This window comes from Saccostrea echinata, unplaced genomic scaffold, assembly GCF_033153115.1.
Source record: "Saccostrea echinata isolate AGI-Se365-2 ecotype Australia unplaced genomic scaffold, CSIRO_AGI_Sech_v1 ptg000010l, whole genome shotgun sequence".
In the NCBI taxonomy this organism is placed as follows: Eukaryota; Metazoa; Mollusca; class Bivalvia; order Ostreida; family Ostreidae; genus Saccostrea; species Saccostrea echinata.
In genome coordinates this window covers 2,616,783-2,630,000 of record NW_026889759.1, presented here as the reverse complement: position 1 = coordinate 2,630,000, position 13,218 = coordinate 2,616,783, and the positions used below count along the sequence as shown (strand labels likewise).

At 31.0% G+C, this 13,218-nt stretch overlaps 2 protein-coding genes across 4 annotated transcripts in view; one reads left to right on the top strand and one right to left on the bottom strand.

Annotated features, from left to right (window-relative positions):
- Positions 1–13,218, bottom strand: part of LOC133184144 (RUN and FYVE domain-containing protein 2-like) — a 172,156-nt gene that overhangs the window by 154,258 nt on the left and 4,680 nt on the right. For 2 of the 3 annotated variants that reach the window (XM_061319025.1, XM_061319024.1), the window contains exons 2-10: positions 10,264–10,434; positions 9,999–10,116; positions 9,520–9,624; positions 8,841–8,964; positions 8,185–8,255; positions 7,930–8,004; positions 7,432–7,603; positions 6,208–6,324; positions 5,837–6,004 (exon numbers count right to left, since the gene is read on the bottom strand). In XM_061319025.1, the coding sequence (XP_061175009.1) occupies positions 5,837–6,004; positions 6,208–6,324; positions 7,432–7,603; positions 7,930–8,004; positions 8,185–8,255; positions 8,841–8,964; positions 9,520–9,624; positions 9,999–10,116; positions 10,264–10,434 (1,121 nt within the window). Of the gene's footprint in view, positions 1–5,836; positions 6,005–6,207; positions 6,325–7,431; positions 7,604–7,929; positions 8,005–8,184; positions 8,256–8,840; positions 8,965–9,519; positions 9,625–9,998; positions 10,117–10,263; positions 10,435–12,730; positions 12,892–13,218 lie in introns of those variants that run through there. The other variant, XM_061319026.1, reaches the window with a different exon arrangement.
- Positions 2,311–4,693, top strand: LOC133184146 (uncharacterized). Its single transcript, XM_061319028.1, has 3 exons — positions 2,311–2,484; positions 3,675–3,740; positions 4,562–4,693. Exons 1-3 carry the CDS (start codon positions 2,311–2,313, stop codon positions 4,592–4,594), a joined length of 273 nt encoding a protein of 90 aa, XP_061175012.1. The 3' UTR covers positions 4,595–4,693.

Here is a 13,218-nt window from a genome sequence, read left to right as displayed (position 1 = left end):
TAAATGATGGGGAAGGGGACGGGGGGAGAGATGATCCAAATGTGCTTGAAACTTCAACAGGGAAGAGGAAAGTGAAGATAAGATACTGTTCAGATGGAAATACTGATGAAATTGATGAATGACTAATACTCGTCCAAGTTTCCATTCATCAACTTTCTCAATCTTGTTAGAGCAATGTTGAACACTGATACATTGTTAAAGTTTCCACTTCACCAAATTCTAAAATAAGTTCATCACCAAACGTCCAACCCTTCAATATATCAGTAAGTATGTGATAAAAATGTAGTCAGTTACAAACTCTTGTCAATGACAAATCATCATTTTCTAGCATCTAAACACAAGGACATTATCAATAGCCAATTCTCGAGTATGCATCAAAATTCATTAAAATGCATAAAACAGAGATAATAATCTATAGGCATTTGACAATGACCTGATGATTCAATATTACAGTAATTATATCTCCTACTATTGAAAATGAAAGACCACACAGAAACATTAAAGGTTTTCCTCCTACTATTACGAGGGTTCAAAAGAGGCAATGATTGATTATATTGCCCATGTCCACAAAACAAGATCTGAGAAATAAATGCCACTGGATAATTCCATTCTTCATCTTATGTCAAGCACCTGCTCTCCTCTTATTATGATTTAACAAAGAAGAGTTAATTATCTTTAATTGACATTAATTCCACATCAAAATATTGAAAAAAAAAATTACTCTGCCAGATTGAATGAATGTGCAGAATAATTTGGAGGTAATATAAAACTGCAAAGCTAGATCTACATAAATGACATTAAAATTATTTTTTTTAAAAATACATTTATCCTCAGAATTAGCCAGAAGTACATTAAAAATGGAGGCTAGTAAAATTGAAATCAGACATGCTAATAAAATAATTTAAATCATGAAAGACACAGAAATATTCGGAAAGTACTAAATGATTTCTGCAAGAGTTATCCCCAGGGGCAGATCTAAGGGGTGACACCCCCCCCCCCCTGAAATTTTTAGAAATATCAATTCCTGTATAAAAGTAACAAAAAAATGATTTGGATACCCCTAGGAAACAAGGACCCTTCTTAAAACCGTAAGAGGAGCTATAACTCACCCACCACCTCCCCCACAAAATAGGTTTTTCATGGGTTGGGCAAGTGTGGGGTTCGGGCTTGTCAACAAATTTCCGAGTTTGACAATTTTTAGAGTTGGTGTGTATCCTCCCTCCTCGGAAAAAAGTCCTGGATCTGTTCCTTATCCTTCTTTAGAAATTTGCAGATATTGGAGAATTTACTTCACATTGAATACATGCAAAGTCAATAGTCTAAAGGAGACAATGCACCCCATAAGTTTTTCATGTTTCATTTGATTTCAAGTTTATTAAACAAGAATTTAAATGATCAAAATATTTGTTAAACACTTGATTTCCAGACATGTGCATGGTCAAATAACTACATATACATATACCTCAGAGATTTAATTGTTATATTGCCAATGTTAAATTGATTGGAAATTGCTAATTTAAATTCAATCTTAAATGTTTGGAAACAAAACTGTAATAAGCATTCTAGAAAAATTGGACCAGTGCATGCTACAATGATGCAATAATGGAATGACATCCAAAAAGATATGATTAAAAAACTTACAGAAGATTACTTTTTCTTCTTTCAAAAAAAAAAACATAGGCAAGAAAAGCCCAAGGAAAAAAAACCAAGAGAGATGTGGAGTCATGACTGCTATTCTAAGAAATGTTTGTACAATTTAGTTGCACATAACCTTGACAACTTTTCACAGAATTAGAAGTTAGATCTGTCCGCCCATTACCCCCAGAAATACATCTATTTACTAGATTGATTCCCAATACTGTCCAAGACATGGCAAGTATCCCTGCTTGTACAATTAATCCATTAATCTAAGATGACCTCCAGCCAAACTTATGGATGCAGTTAATTTCCTTCTCTCGTATATTCTTATTGGGGCAGGTGATTTCAGATTTTGGTCACTTTGAGGATTGTCATCTGAGGTTTACTATAAATGTATTTATCCACTGTTGCCACATCCCATTCAACAGAAGGAGAGAAATCTGTGAAAATTACAAGGTAAATACTTAGCAATACCTCTCTGCACATTCTGTTCTGTAATTTTCAACTTTTATATTTTTATAAAAGGGTATGTAAATATGAAAGCTTAATTTCCACATTCTAAAGATTAGTTTTTCTCCTTCTTCTTTCTTTTTATTATCTTTGAAATCAATTTCAATACCTTCTATCTGAAAAGATTGGAAATATCAAGTATACATTGATGTTTTTGAAAGGATGAAGGCTTCACCATGTACACAAGTGATTGTAATGTTTTTGACATTTGGATTTTTGTGTGAGGTCCATGCTCAAAATTACCACTTCAGCAATGGGTGGCAGCCAGGCAAACGGAGTTATAAACCTTGTGCTCTACGACCGGAAATACAGTCCATTTTATACAAAATCATTGAGGTAAATATTACAGTTTGGATTTTTTTGTTTGAGAAAAAATATGTATGTTGTAATTTATGTAAATTTTTAAAATTACTAAAAAGTTAAATTTATTAATAGCCAATCTAATATAATTATTATGCATATTCTTCTGAACTTGACACCTTTTTTTTTTTTTTACACATTTCCGTGTATCTTTTCTTAACGATCAGGAAAATTTAAATACCAAGTAAAATTCTACGTAGATAATATTACTTGTATTCTAATACATATTTAAAATCAATTCAGCTAAAAGTGTTTATTGTGACTTAATCACTGAAAATTTGCATTGAAAGTTGTGCAATACAAAAATGAAATCAAATTTGATATGTTTCCAAAAAATTTTGAATTAAATAATTATTAATATGCAATATAGGAATAACAGAGGTGCATGCATGCTTATCCCATTCTTCAGTTTTCAGTAATGTAAGAGGTTTCTATCTGTTATTTTAGGTTTAAATCAGTAATTTTGTGTTGTCAATACATTAATTGGCTTAATTTTCTAATGTATACCGGGTATATACTTTTATCATTTTTAGATAAGAACAATTTTAGACTGTTACATTATTATCTGATTTGTCAGCATGTATCATATGTAAACAGCCATCCAAATACATGTATAAATCAATGTCTTCAAGGTCTTTAAGTTAATCCATAATCCATATTTTGAAATTAAAATCTGGAATAAAAATGGAATTTCCATAATAGTAAACAGCTCTGGTATAATACATTATACAATAAAACAAAACTTCAATTGAAATCATTCTTAATAAACTAAGTGTTATTGCTATTTATAGAAATGTATCCACTTAAACTTAAAATTTTAACTTCTATCATGTATTAAACTGTCCTAGATGTAGCAAAAGCTCTATAATAAAGTTAAAGCTAATTATTTGGACAATACTTAATAACTATTTAAAAAGAAATAATTCTTTGAAATTAATTAAATATGGAGACCATTTTGTATAGCAAAATCTAGATTAATTTCTTTGAAATAACCTCAACTGTTAAGACATTTAGATCTTTAATGTTGTCAATAAATCTCGGTATTCAGTATCAAACTGGTATGATCATCACTGAAATACAGAGAACAAAAACTTCAAGCACCCTGCCAAAAAAAAAAATCAAATTGCGGCAAGATTGAATTAAAATTTGACCTGTATCTTTTACAGGATGAGGTGGAGAGAATACAAAAATGCACAAACTCAAACTTTGATGATGTTTTCTCAATGATGCAGGTAAGATTTGTATCCATATTTAATTCAGATATGTATTTAATACTCAGCCTCAAAAACAGCTATGCATCAAAATGCTAATTTTCATTTTAAATATTGATTACAATTTAGTAACATTGTCAAATATAATAACAATACCTAACTTTTCCTGTAACAAAATAAAGCTAAAAATTTAAATACATTGCTGAAAGTACATGTATGTTTAATTGAAACATGTTATAGAGAGAGTTTTGATTAATTTTTATTAATTACTTTATACCTATATTTTTTATGTTGAGCTCCAGACACATTTTAGCCATTTTGCAATTTTTTGGCAGAGACAAATTCGGTCTTTAATATTGATCATGGATATCTCAATCCTAATTTTAATGACAGAAACTAACTATTTGAACAACAATGTATTAAATCAGGATCACACATGAACTACTCATTGATCTAAATTATAATTCAAATTAAAAACAAAATTACTTCTGTATGCTTGTCTTTATCTTCAAATTTTGTCTCCTATAAAAAACAAATAGCAAAACAAAGAGACTTATAAATGTGACCATGTACAAATATTTGAAGGACCAAGAAAAAACTGTGAGATATCCGATGATTTGAGATATCAAGGTTAAATTACATAAAGAAAAAGAGGTTGGGACTTTTAACTTACTTCAACATATTCATGGTATTTGAGATATCGAAAGTTCGAGATAACGAAGTTCAACTGTATACTTGTGTAACCAAGTTTAGCATCTAGTAAACTCTAATAAACTAAGCAGCTACAAATAATTCCCAAATATATTCATGCAATGACATCTAAGTTCTAATTTTCTTTTCAGGATAAAAATAGCGTGGAAGCCAGAGAAGTTTAAGCAGCAGACAAGACAAGCTTGGGGTGGACAACTACATGTAATAGGCAATATGTGTTCAATATCAATGGACAAAATAACAAAATAAATTGTGACAATTTACATTAATGTTGGCTTTTATTTTAATTCACATGAATGTATGAAAATTGGGGTTGTGTAAAGGAGCACAGTGTTACAAGGTATCATGGAACCATTTCATTGTCAATGGAATTCTGTATGCATCCAAGACAAGTTTGGTTTTTGGTGGCAACCATTACAAAGTTAATCAAATTAAGACACACCTAAAAGTCTTAATTCACTAACATGGATTGACTTTGGGCACAGTGATTAGACAATGAGGCAAATATAGGATTTATTGACAAGAATAAAAAGAATGGCTGACACATATTATTATAACCACAGTTTCAGTTACAACAAGATTTCAAGATCTGCAAAATTATTACAGATACAGATTAAAATCATTATTGATACAGATTAAAGGCAGTTTTTTTTACTACAAAAATGATTTCCTATATTTCATAATTTTTTGTGTGCATGCATGTGTTTTAAAAAAAAATTGGGTATAAAAAAAATTACATACTTTGCAAAATATTCTTGAATTATTTTAAAACAATTAATTTGAAAACAAAGTTTTAAATAATTATGATAAATTTCCCGAGCTTTCAGCAGAAGAGGAATAAACTTAAAGAATTTATTTGTCAATGTGTTGCAGACCAAATAATGTAAAATTTAAATTTAGAATTAAAAGTTTCCTCATTCTCCAAAGATGATAATTTGATTTCTTAAATTCTTCAAAATGATAGAATCTTGTATGTAATTTGCTGTTTGCTTTGACAAATGGTCACCTGTTCTATATCAAATGAAATAGCTTGTTTTATTTACCCTCTTCCAAGCCAGTAAATACTGGTGTATATATAGAGAGAGAGAGAGAATCTTGTTATTTCAACCTATATGGGACCAAGAAACACTTCAAAATATCTGGATTTGAGATACATGTAATGAGGTTAAAATACATAGCGAAAAGTGGTTTTGACCTCAAACCCCCTTTGCGCATCCATGGTATTCGAGACATCCATGTTAGAGATTCCAAAGTTCAACTGCACCTCTACAAAATTACTGAATTTCTCTAACTGACTTTCAAATAATACCAATGTCAATGGAGACAAGTTTTTTTGACATAAAAACCATAAAAATGAAGACAATTTATGAGGCATTGAGCAGGTGTGCAGAAATATACACTGTTACCTGTAATTTCTTGTACATTTCCAGGTTGATTCCTTTGATGTCCTCCAGCTGTTGTCGTAAAGAAATCATGGTGTCCTGTTTTTCATGAATATCTTTCTCTAGAATTCTCAGTGCCATCTCCATTTCTTGTTTCATGCTGATCTGCAATTCTAGTTCCTTCTCAACATCCTATAAAAAAAAATGTTGTCTTTATATTTTTTTTCATTTTTGATACACTCAGTCATTCATCATTACAATTAAAGGATACAAATATCAATTCCCTTACAAATATACATGTACATATATTATGTTCAAATAAAATATTATCAAAAGTATACATCAGTTTTTCTGAAAAATATTTCAAAGCTTGTGCACGGTAACAGATGACTTACGAGCCTGACGTGTGTTTCCTCCTCCAGCTGTTTCTTTAGATCAGAGTACATGCTGTCCAGTCCCTCCCTAGATGTCTTATATGTCTCTCGTTCTGTCTCAATATCCTGTTTGGCAGCCTTTATAAAGAGATTAATGCTTATGATTGATTAATAATGCAAGGTAAATTGTATTACAAATATAAATATATCAGGGTATATACATGTACATTTATATACTTTCTGAAACACAAAAGAATTGATTTTTCTGTATGCATTTTCCTGAATTTTAGTGTGTGCCAGGAAATGTTAGTTCAGTTTTCTATTCCATGTTTTTTTTTCTGTTTATATTCAATAACGATACAAAGCATGAGCACAAAAAATCAGGGAATTTATTTTAACCATAAATTCCTTGAACTTTTTAAATATTAAAAAATTACTTTATCATATTTTTTCTTATGGTTTTTTGGGGTTTTTTTTTTCATTTTAAAAATTGATTTACACAATAATATTTCAAACTTAACAGATTTGAAAAAAAAAATTGTGATTTTATATGTCTGTATTTTAAAAAGTGCAAGAAGATGATTTTGTGCCATTGGGAATTAACATTTTGCATTGCTCACTGCCATAAAGCATGATAATATTGTGTTTCGTCCTTTCTGAAAATAGTATCTCTTCCAAGTAATTTTTTAAATTAAAAATCTTGTTTATCTCTGGACAACCAACTTGGAAAAATCACTTGATCTTAAAGCTTTTATGTTTTTGTTCCTCTGAACAAAATATTTTTCCCAACAAATATTGAGTGCAAAACAAAAAATAAACTGTCATTTAAATTTAAACAAAATCTGACCTATATGTACATTTGAGTCAAAAATGCCATGAACCAACATAAACCCATAAATTTTTTTCATCAGCCTTTTAATTAAGTGAATTTCTCTTAAATAATAATTAGGGAAGAAGGATTGTGAGGTTGTGACAGGATTTTTAGAATGTGCATATTACGTTTGATGTGGACTTGTTTTATGTAATACATAATATGAATTTTATTAATTCTAAATTACCTCTTCATGTTTTATGACTGCCTGAATATTGAATGTTAGAATGAGAGTATGGCACAGTTTTTAAATTTTTTTTTTTTAGAAAAAAAAAAATATCAGAAAGTTTTGCAGTAGCAACTACAAGAGAATGTAGAACACAATTAGCATTTACTTTTTATGCTTAATAAAATATATCTGTAAATATCCCCACCTCAAGTTGCCGCTTTGTGTCATCAACTATAGAACCCTGGTCAGCTTTTAGAGTGTCATTTTCTGCTTGTAATTCTAACACTGAGTTTTTAGCAATGGCAAGATCTTCTTTTAAAAGTGTGTTGGTAGTTTGAACACTCTCTAGCTTTTGTTGGAGATTTGTGACTGTTGCACTGAAAAAAAAGAAGACAGATATTTAATTGAATGAAAATCCCTTACATGTATTTAGTTGTGTATGCATGAAAGTCAACAAAACAAAGGAATTGGAAAAAAATTCTCATTTTAATAATTTTTTTATAGATATAAAAGTGGAACTTTGTTTACTTTTAAGGGAGATAAATCATTGTAATATCTTAAATTTTACAGAGGGAAAATGATTACATTGCACTATTAACCAATCCTGTTCTTAAACAACCTAAATATACCTCCATAGTCTTGGGAGGGAAAATTCTAAAGGTTATACACCTATAAACTGTACAATCTTTGACATTATCCTTACTTCAGGTGTCTGTTGAGCTCCTCTAGATAATTTTTCTGATCTAGTATGGTAGCCATTTTGTTCTTTGTTTCTGGACTGTAAATTAAAATTGTCACAGGTCATCAAATTTAAGAAACATGGTTTAAGAATATCAGAAAGTTCTGTTTAACCAGTGGGTAGAAGAAAAAACAAATTTTAATTTGATAAACTTCTTTGATTCTCCATGATGTTCCATATTAAAAAAAAAAGAAGCAATACCATGAAGAGAATGTTTACCTTTCATTTTCTGGTGACAGGTCATCATTAATTCTGTTGTTTAAGTACAAACTGAAATCTATGACTCCCATCTGAAATTGATAAAAGAATATAAATTCATTAGAATTTGAATGCTTTTGAGTAAAACAATAAAAGGTCCATGGGGCATGGACCATAATAAATCAGATGTGAAACTCTACGTGCTCTTTCTAGAAAAAGAGCATTACATAAATGAAACATTATGGCAAGACCCATTCTGAGACAAAGCCTTGTTTACAATAATTTTAATGTAAATTATATACATGTAGATTCCTGCTTGTCAAACTAATTCTAAGTAATTACAGGTTTACAGGGTTTTTTTGCAGATTGGATGTACATATAATTATATCAAATACTACAATAATAAACTGAAATAAGACACTTTCTTCTTAAAGAATTGTGAAGGCATATTTTGCCTTTTGGTTGAAGTGGGCTTTTGTCTTTTTTTCTAAACTGGTAAGGGAGTCTGAAAATAAGAGGTATTCCAATACCCACCTCTACCCCTTTCAGAAAAATTTTACTAAAATAGCCTTCAGCTTTTCAGATTGTAAAGCATAAATTGTAAAAACCTTAATCCTTGAACAAAAAGAACTTATCCAAATGATAATTTTTGTACATAACTACATGCATGGACATACAGGTTGGTCTAAATCCTCTTCTTTTATACACATATTACAGTCGATGACATTAAGTCCCACAAGTAGACCCGTAAAGACCATTCCTTCATCCTCCAACATCATGGCCCCCGGCTCGTAAAATTCACTGGAAATAAACAAAAAAATAATACATTGACACATTTAATTAGTATATAAGATGTAAAAAAACTGCTTGTAACATCTCAGTTGAAAAAAGGGGTACACTTAGGTGCATTTGACATGCTTATTCAAAGGTATTGAAAGAAAGATTAGGGCTTATATAAACATGTGTAATATGGTTTGAGTCGTGGATATCTGCCTTGATAGCTTAGTTGGTAGAGCTAGAGATGCTTGTGATGCAGGGGTCCCATGTTCGATTCCTAGTCCAGCCATACATTTTCTCCTTTCCTCTTACATGATTTTGTGCAGTTGACCACCCCTGGACTAGAAGGTGAAAGTCCTGCCAGGGGCAATAAGAACTTGGGTTGTGTCTCAGAGGGCAAAGACAATTTAAAATTATGTAACAGGAAAGAAGGAAATGTATGACTGTACCAAGAATAGCACCTGGGACCCCTGCATAACTAGTCAGGTGCTCTACTGACTGACCTAACCCGGCTGATATCCATGGCCCAAACCATCACACATTTCATGTACCGGGTATTCATGTATTTCCAGAACATACCTAAGTACTTGGTCTTTTTTCTCACACAGTACTTTAAGGTAGTCAGCTAGACTCTTCTGCATAAGTGACAGCCTTAACCATGCTCTGGCTTTGCCTAATGGTGTCCTGCAGTGTAAAACAGGATGTCAATTCTTAAAATACATTAGAGTCCATAGTATACAAGCATTGGAAAGTTTACACATCATTACATCAGGAAATGTAATAATTTCACAATGAACTAATATTTTTGCCACATATCATCACTGCATATTAAAAAAAAAGAAAAAATCATATCTGGCATCTATTTGTCTGCAGTAACTAGCTATTAATACATGTATTTACATCAAAATTCTTTGGGGTTTTTTTAACTAAAAAAGGTAATGAATCTATCTGATAAATAATGACAAATTGTCGTTAAATAACTCCAAGACTGGGCATAGCATAATCACAATTCTTTCTAAACAATTTACTACAAATTATTTCTAGTCATATGCCCTTACTTGAGGTTTGGCATTTCTCTGACACTGGTGGTTATTTCGGAAGCTTCTGGAACCAGTTTCTCCACCGTCTCTAGAACGCACCAGAAATCTCGTCGATCTCGTAGTAAACTTTTCTTGGCTATTTTTGATAAAAATGCATTTCTATTAGTATTACTTCATTGAGGCAATACATAAGTCATTGAAGACAGCTGTTATAATAGAGTAATACCTGAAAAAAAGTCTTATTCCTTCATAAATTAACAAAATTAATTAACACTTAACTTACGCTTAAGTCCATGGCGCAGAACATGTTCTAGAACAATAAAGAACTGCTGAAGTGGAACATGGTTGTCATCCAGCATACGGCCATGAGACAAGCTGGAGTCGATCACCTCCTTTATGATAAGTTTGGATACATTTAACAAGTTACATCGCTCAATTGTACGGGGATCTCTTCCTATATAAAACAGAACAATATTCCACATTATTCTGTTCTAGAAACTTAAAATGTATACAATATATGTATATGAAAACATTCTGATCTTTACGATGGCTGATATGAGCCGTCAAATTACAAGTAAGAGTAACTCTATTATGCACGCAGAATTAATTGACTTCAACAGTAATACCTGTATTATTTTGTACATGTACATCTTTGTCAATGACAAAACGCTTGTACTTGTAATATAAATTTGTACATGTACAAATCTTGAGACAAAATACATTTGAAACTACTTAACATTCCTCAGATTTATTGGGGAGATTATCTGTAAACTTAGAAAGGGTTTAAAACAAAAACACCTGATTTTTTTTTTTGGGGGGGGGGGGGGGGGGTGTTTAATAAATGCTTATTTTCAATGATATTAAAAAGAGCAAGACTGTTTTTACTTTTACATAGTTACTGTATTACATCGTCTGAGATCACGACTTTCGGATTTTTCCACCAAAGAATATTTTGTAAGTGTCTTTATTCAGATTCTTAGTGTTTTTGTTTGATTTTAACTTCTTTCACGACAAGGCAATGCAGAAATTCATTCTTAGGCCCCAAATACTAGTTAAAGATTCCAGAGACAATGAAGCTGCATCTTTAAATAAGAAGTTTATTAATTTTCTCATTCTATTCTTTTCCTTGTTCCAATGAAAAAAAATGAAGGAGGAAAAAATTTTAATGGAACAAGGGAACGAGTAGAATGAAAAATAAACTTCTTACTTACGCAGATCATCAAGCGACAGTCTTTCATCTGGAGGGAAGGGAAATACTAAAGATGCAGCTTCATTGTCTCTGGAATCTTTAACCAGTATTTTGGGGCCTATAAATGAATTTTAATATTACGTTGTTGAAAACGAAATTAAAATCAAACCAAAACGTGTGGAATCTGAACAAAGACACTTACAAAATATTCTTTGATGGAAAAAGTTTAATATTTAGGTCTCAGACGACGTATGTGAAAGTAAAAATTATTAAAAATTAGGCATACAGCATTTATTTAACAACATCAAAAGGGGGGGGGGAAGAAAAGAGAAGAAAACCAGACAGGCAGACACACGTTTTTGTTTTAAACCCTTTCAAAGTTTACAGATTATCTCCCCAATAAATCTGAGGAATGTTAAGTAGTTTCAAATGTATTTTGTCTCAAGATTCGTACATGTACAAATTTATATTACAAGTACAAGCGTTTTGTCATTGACAAAGATGTAAATGTACAAAATAATACAGTATTACTGTTAAAGTCAATTAATTCTGCGTACATATTAGAGTTACTCTTACTTGTAATTTGACAGCTCATATCGGCCATCGTAGATCTTAGATAGACATTTTGATCTTAGATAAGGACTATAGCATCTATACCGTTCGTACAGTATAGTAAATGTACATACAGTTCATTTGGTCCAGAACACCACCTCCCCTTGAAATATCTTACATATTGTATTCAGTATATATATAGGAAGTAAGAATATTGGTTCAAATCCTCAGCTACAAACTAGCTCCTCCAAGTTAAGGCAAGTAATAACATTTTATTAAGACCCTTCTAGTCATATGTGGATACATGTACTACCAAAAAATAGGGTAAATTAAAGAATATAAGTGGAAATGCAAATTTTAAGGGATTAAATATTAACAAAATTTAGGGACAAATTTTAATACAAAATGTTCAAAAATTGAAAATTAAAGTACTTATAACATGTACCTATAGGCAAAGAAAATAATTTGTAGCCTTTTCTTGGACATAAGATGTTTCAATTACTATTTACAGGAATACACATAACACTGACCAACATTCTTCCATTGGTAGTAGGTATGAAAGCAAACAAAAGTTAAATCTGCAAAAGTCAGACTTGCTTCCTTAGGTTTTTAACTTATTTACCAAATCAGTGCTTATCAACTACTTAGTATGGAATGACTCACTCAAAGAATATTGAACACCAGACTCTGATGGAATGTCAGCAATGAAAACAAGCAAGATTCAGTAGTAAAGTATAGCAAGAAAAATCAATGCAGTCTAAACACACACACTCTTCATTACTCTGCATTAGTGAGCATTTAGAATTTCCTAATGTACTTGTAATTAGATACATCACATTCCTATCACACATTTTCCCCAGCAAAAAAAAATAACTCCAGAAACTCTTTATTCATGCATGTCTGTCCATCTATTCAAGCCAGAGAATGCATGAATGATTGTATGTAAAACCCCTCCACTGCAATTAATGAATTCCAGAGCTTCAAGCTCCCTGATCCTGCACTCTCTTACCATCCTCAGGTGTGGGAAGATCTAATTCATCTACCTCCAACTGCACATCACTGAGTTCTTTTAAACATAACCAGTCACCATCAACCGAAACTCGAAAGTTACACAGATAAATGGTTTCCTCTGCCATCTTGAATTGTTGATCATGCTCACAAATCAATAGTTTGATGCCAATGGGGAAATTAACATAAAAGATCAGTCTAGCAACTTGTTGCAATGAACCAATATTTTCTTCATTTAATTATCTACAGGTTAACATATCTTTTTACATAATTTCAAGTATTTTATTATTTTGTGGGGTTTTTTTTTTGGATTGAAATTTTATAAGTTTGTATATTTTAACTGCATTCAATATAATCATTTGACTTTGATATATTCTAATTAAGAGATTTTAGAAGTCACGTTTGTATAAAAACATGAAACCATGCAAATTAATTGTGAAATATAATTAAGATACAAATATTCTCACAAAATAAACATTTTTTAAATCC

Bases quoted from the DNA above. Each gene is read 5' to 3' on its own strand.
- LOC133184146 (XM_061319028.1), top strand. From the start codon at position 2,311: ATGAAGGCTTCACCATGTACACAAGTGATTGTAATGTTTTTGACATTT. The intron at 2,485-3,674 runs GTAAATATTACA...TATCTTTTACAG, and splicing joins TTTTATACAAAATCATTGAG to GATGAGGTGGAGAGAATACA. The intron at 3,741-4,561 runs GTAAGATTTGTA...TTTTCTTTTCAG, and splicing joins ATGTTTTCTCAATGATGCAG to GATAAAAATAGCGTGGAAGC.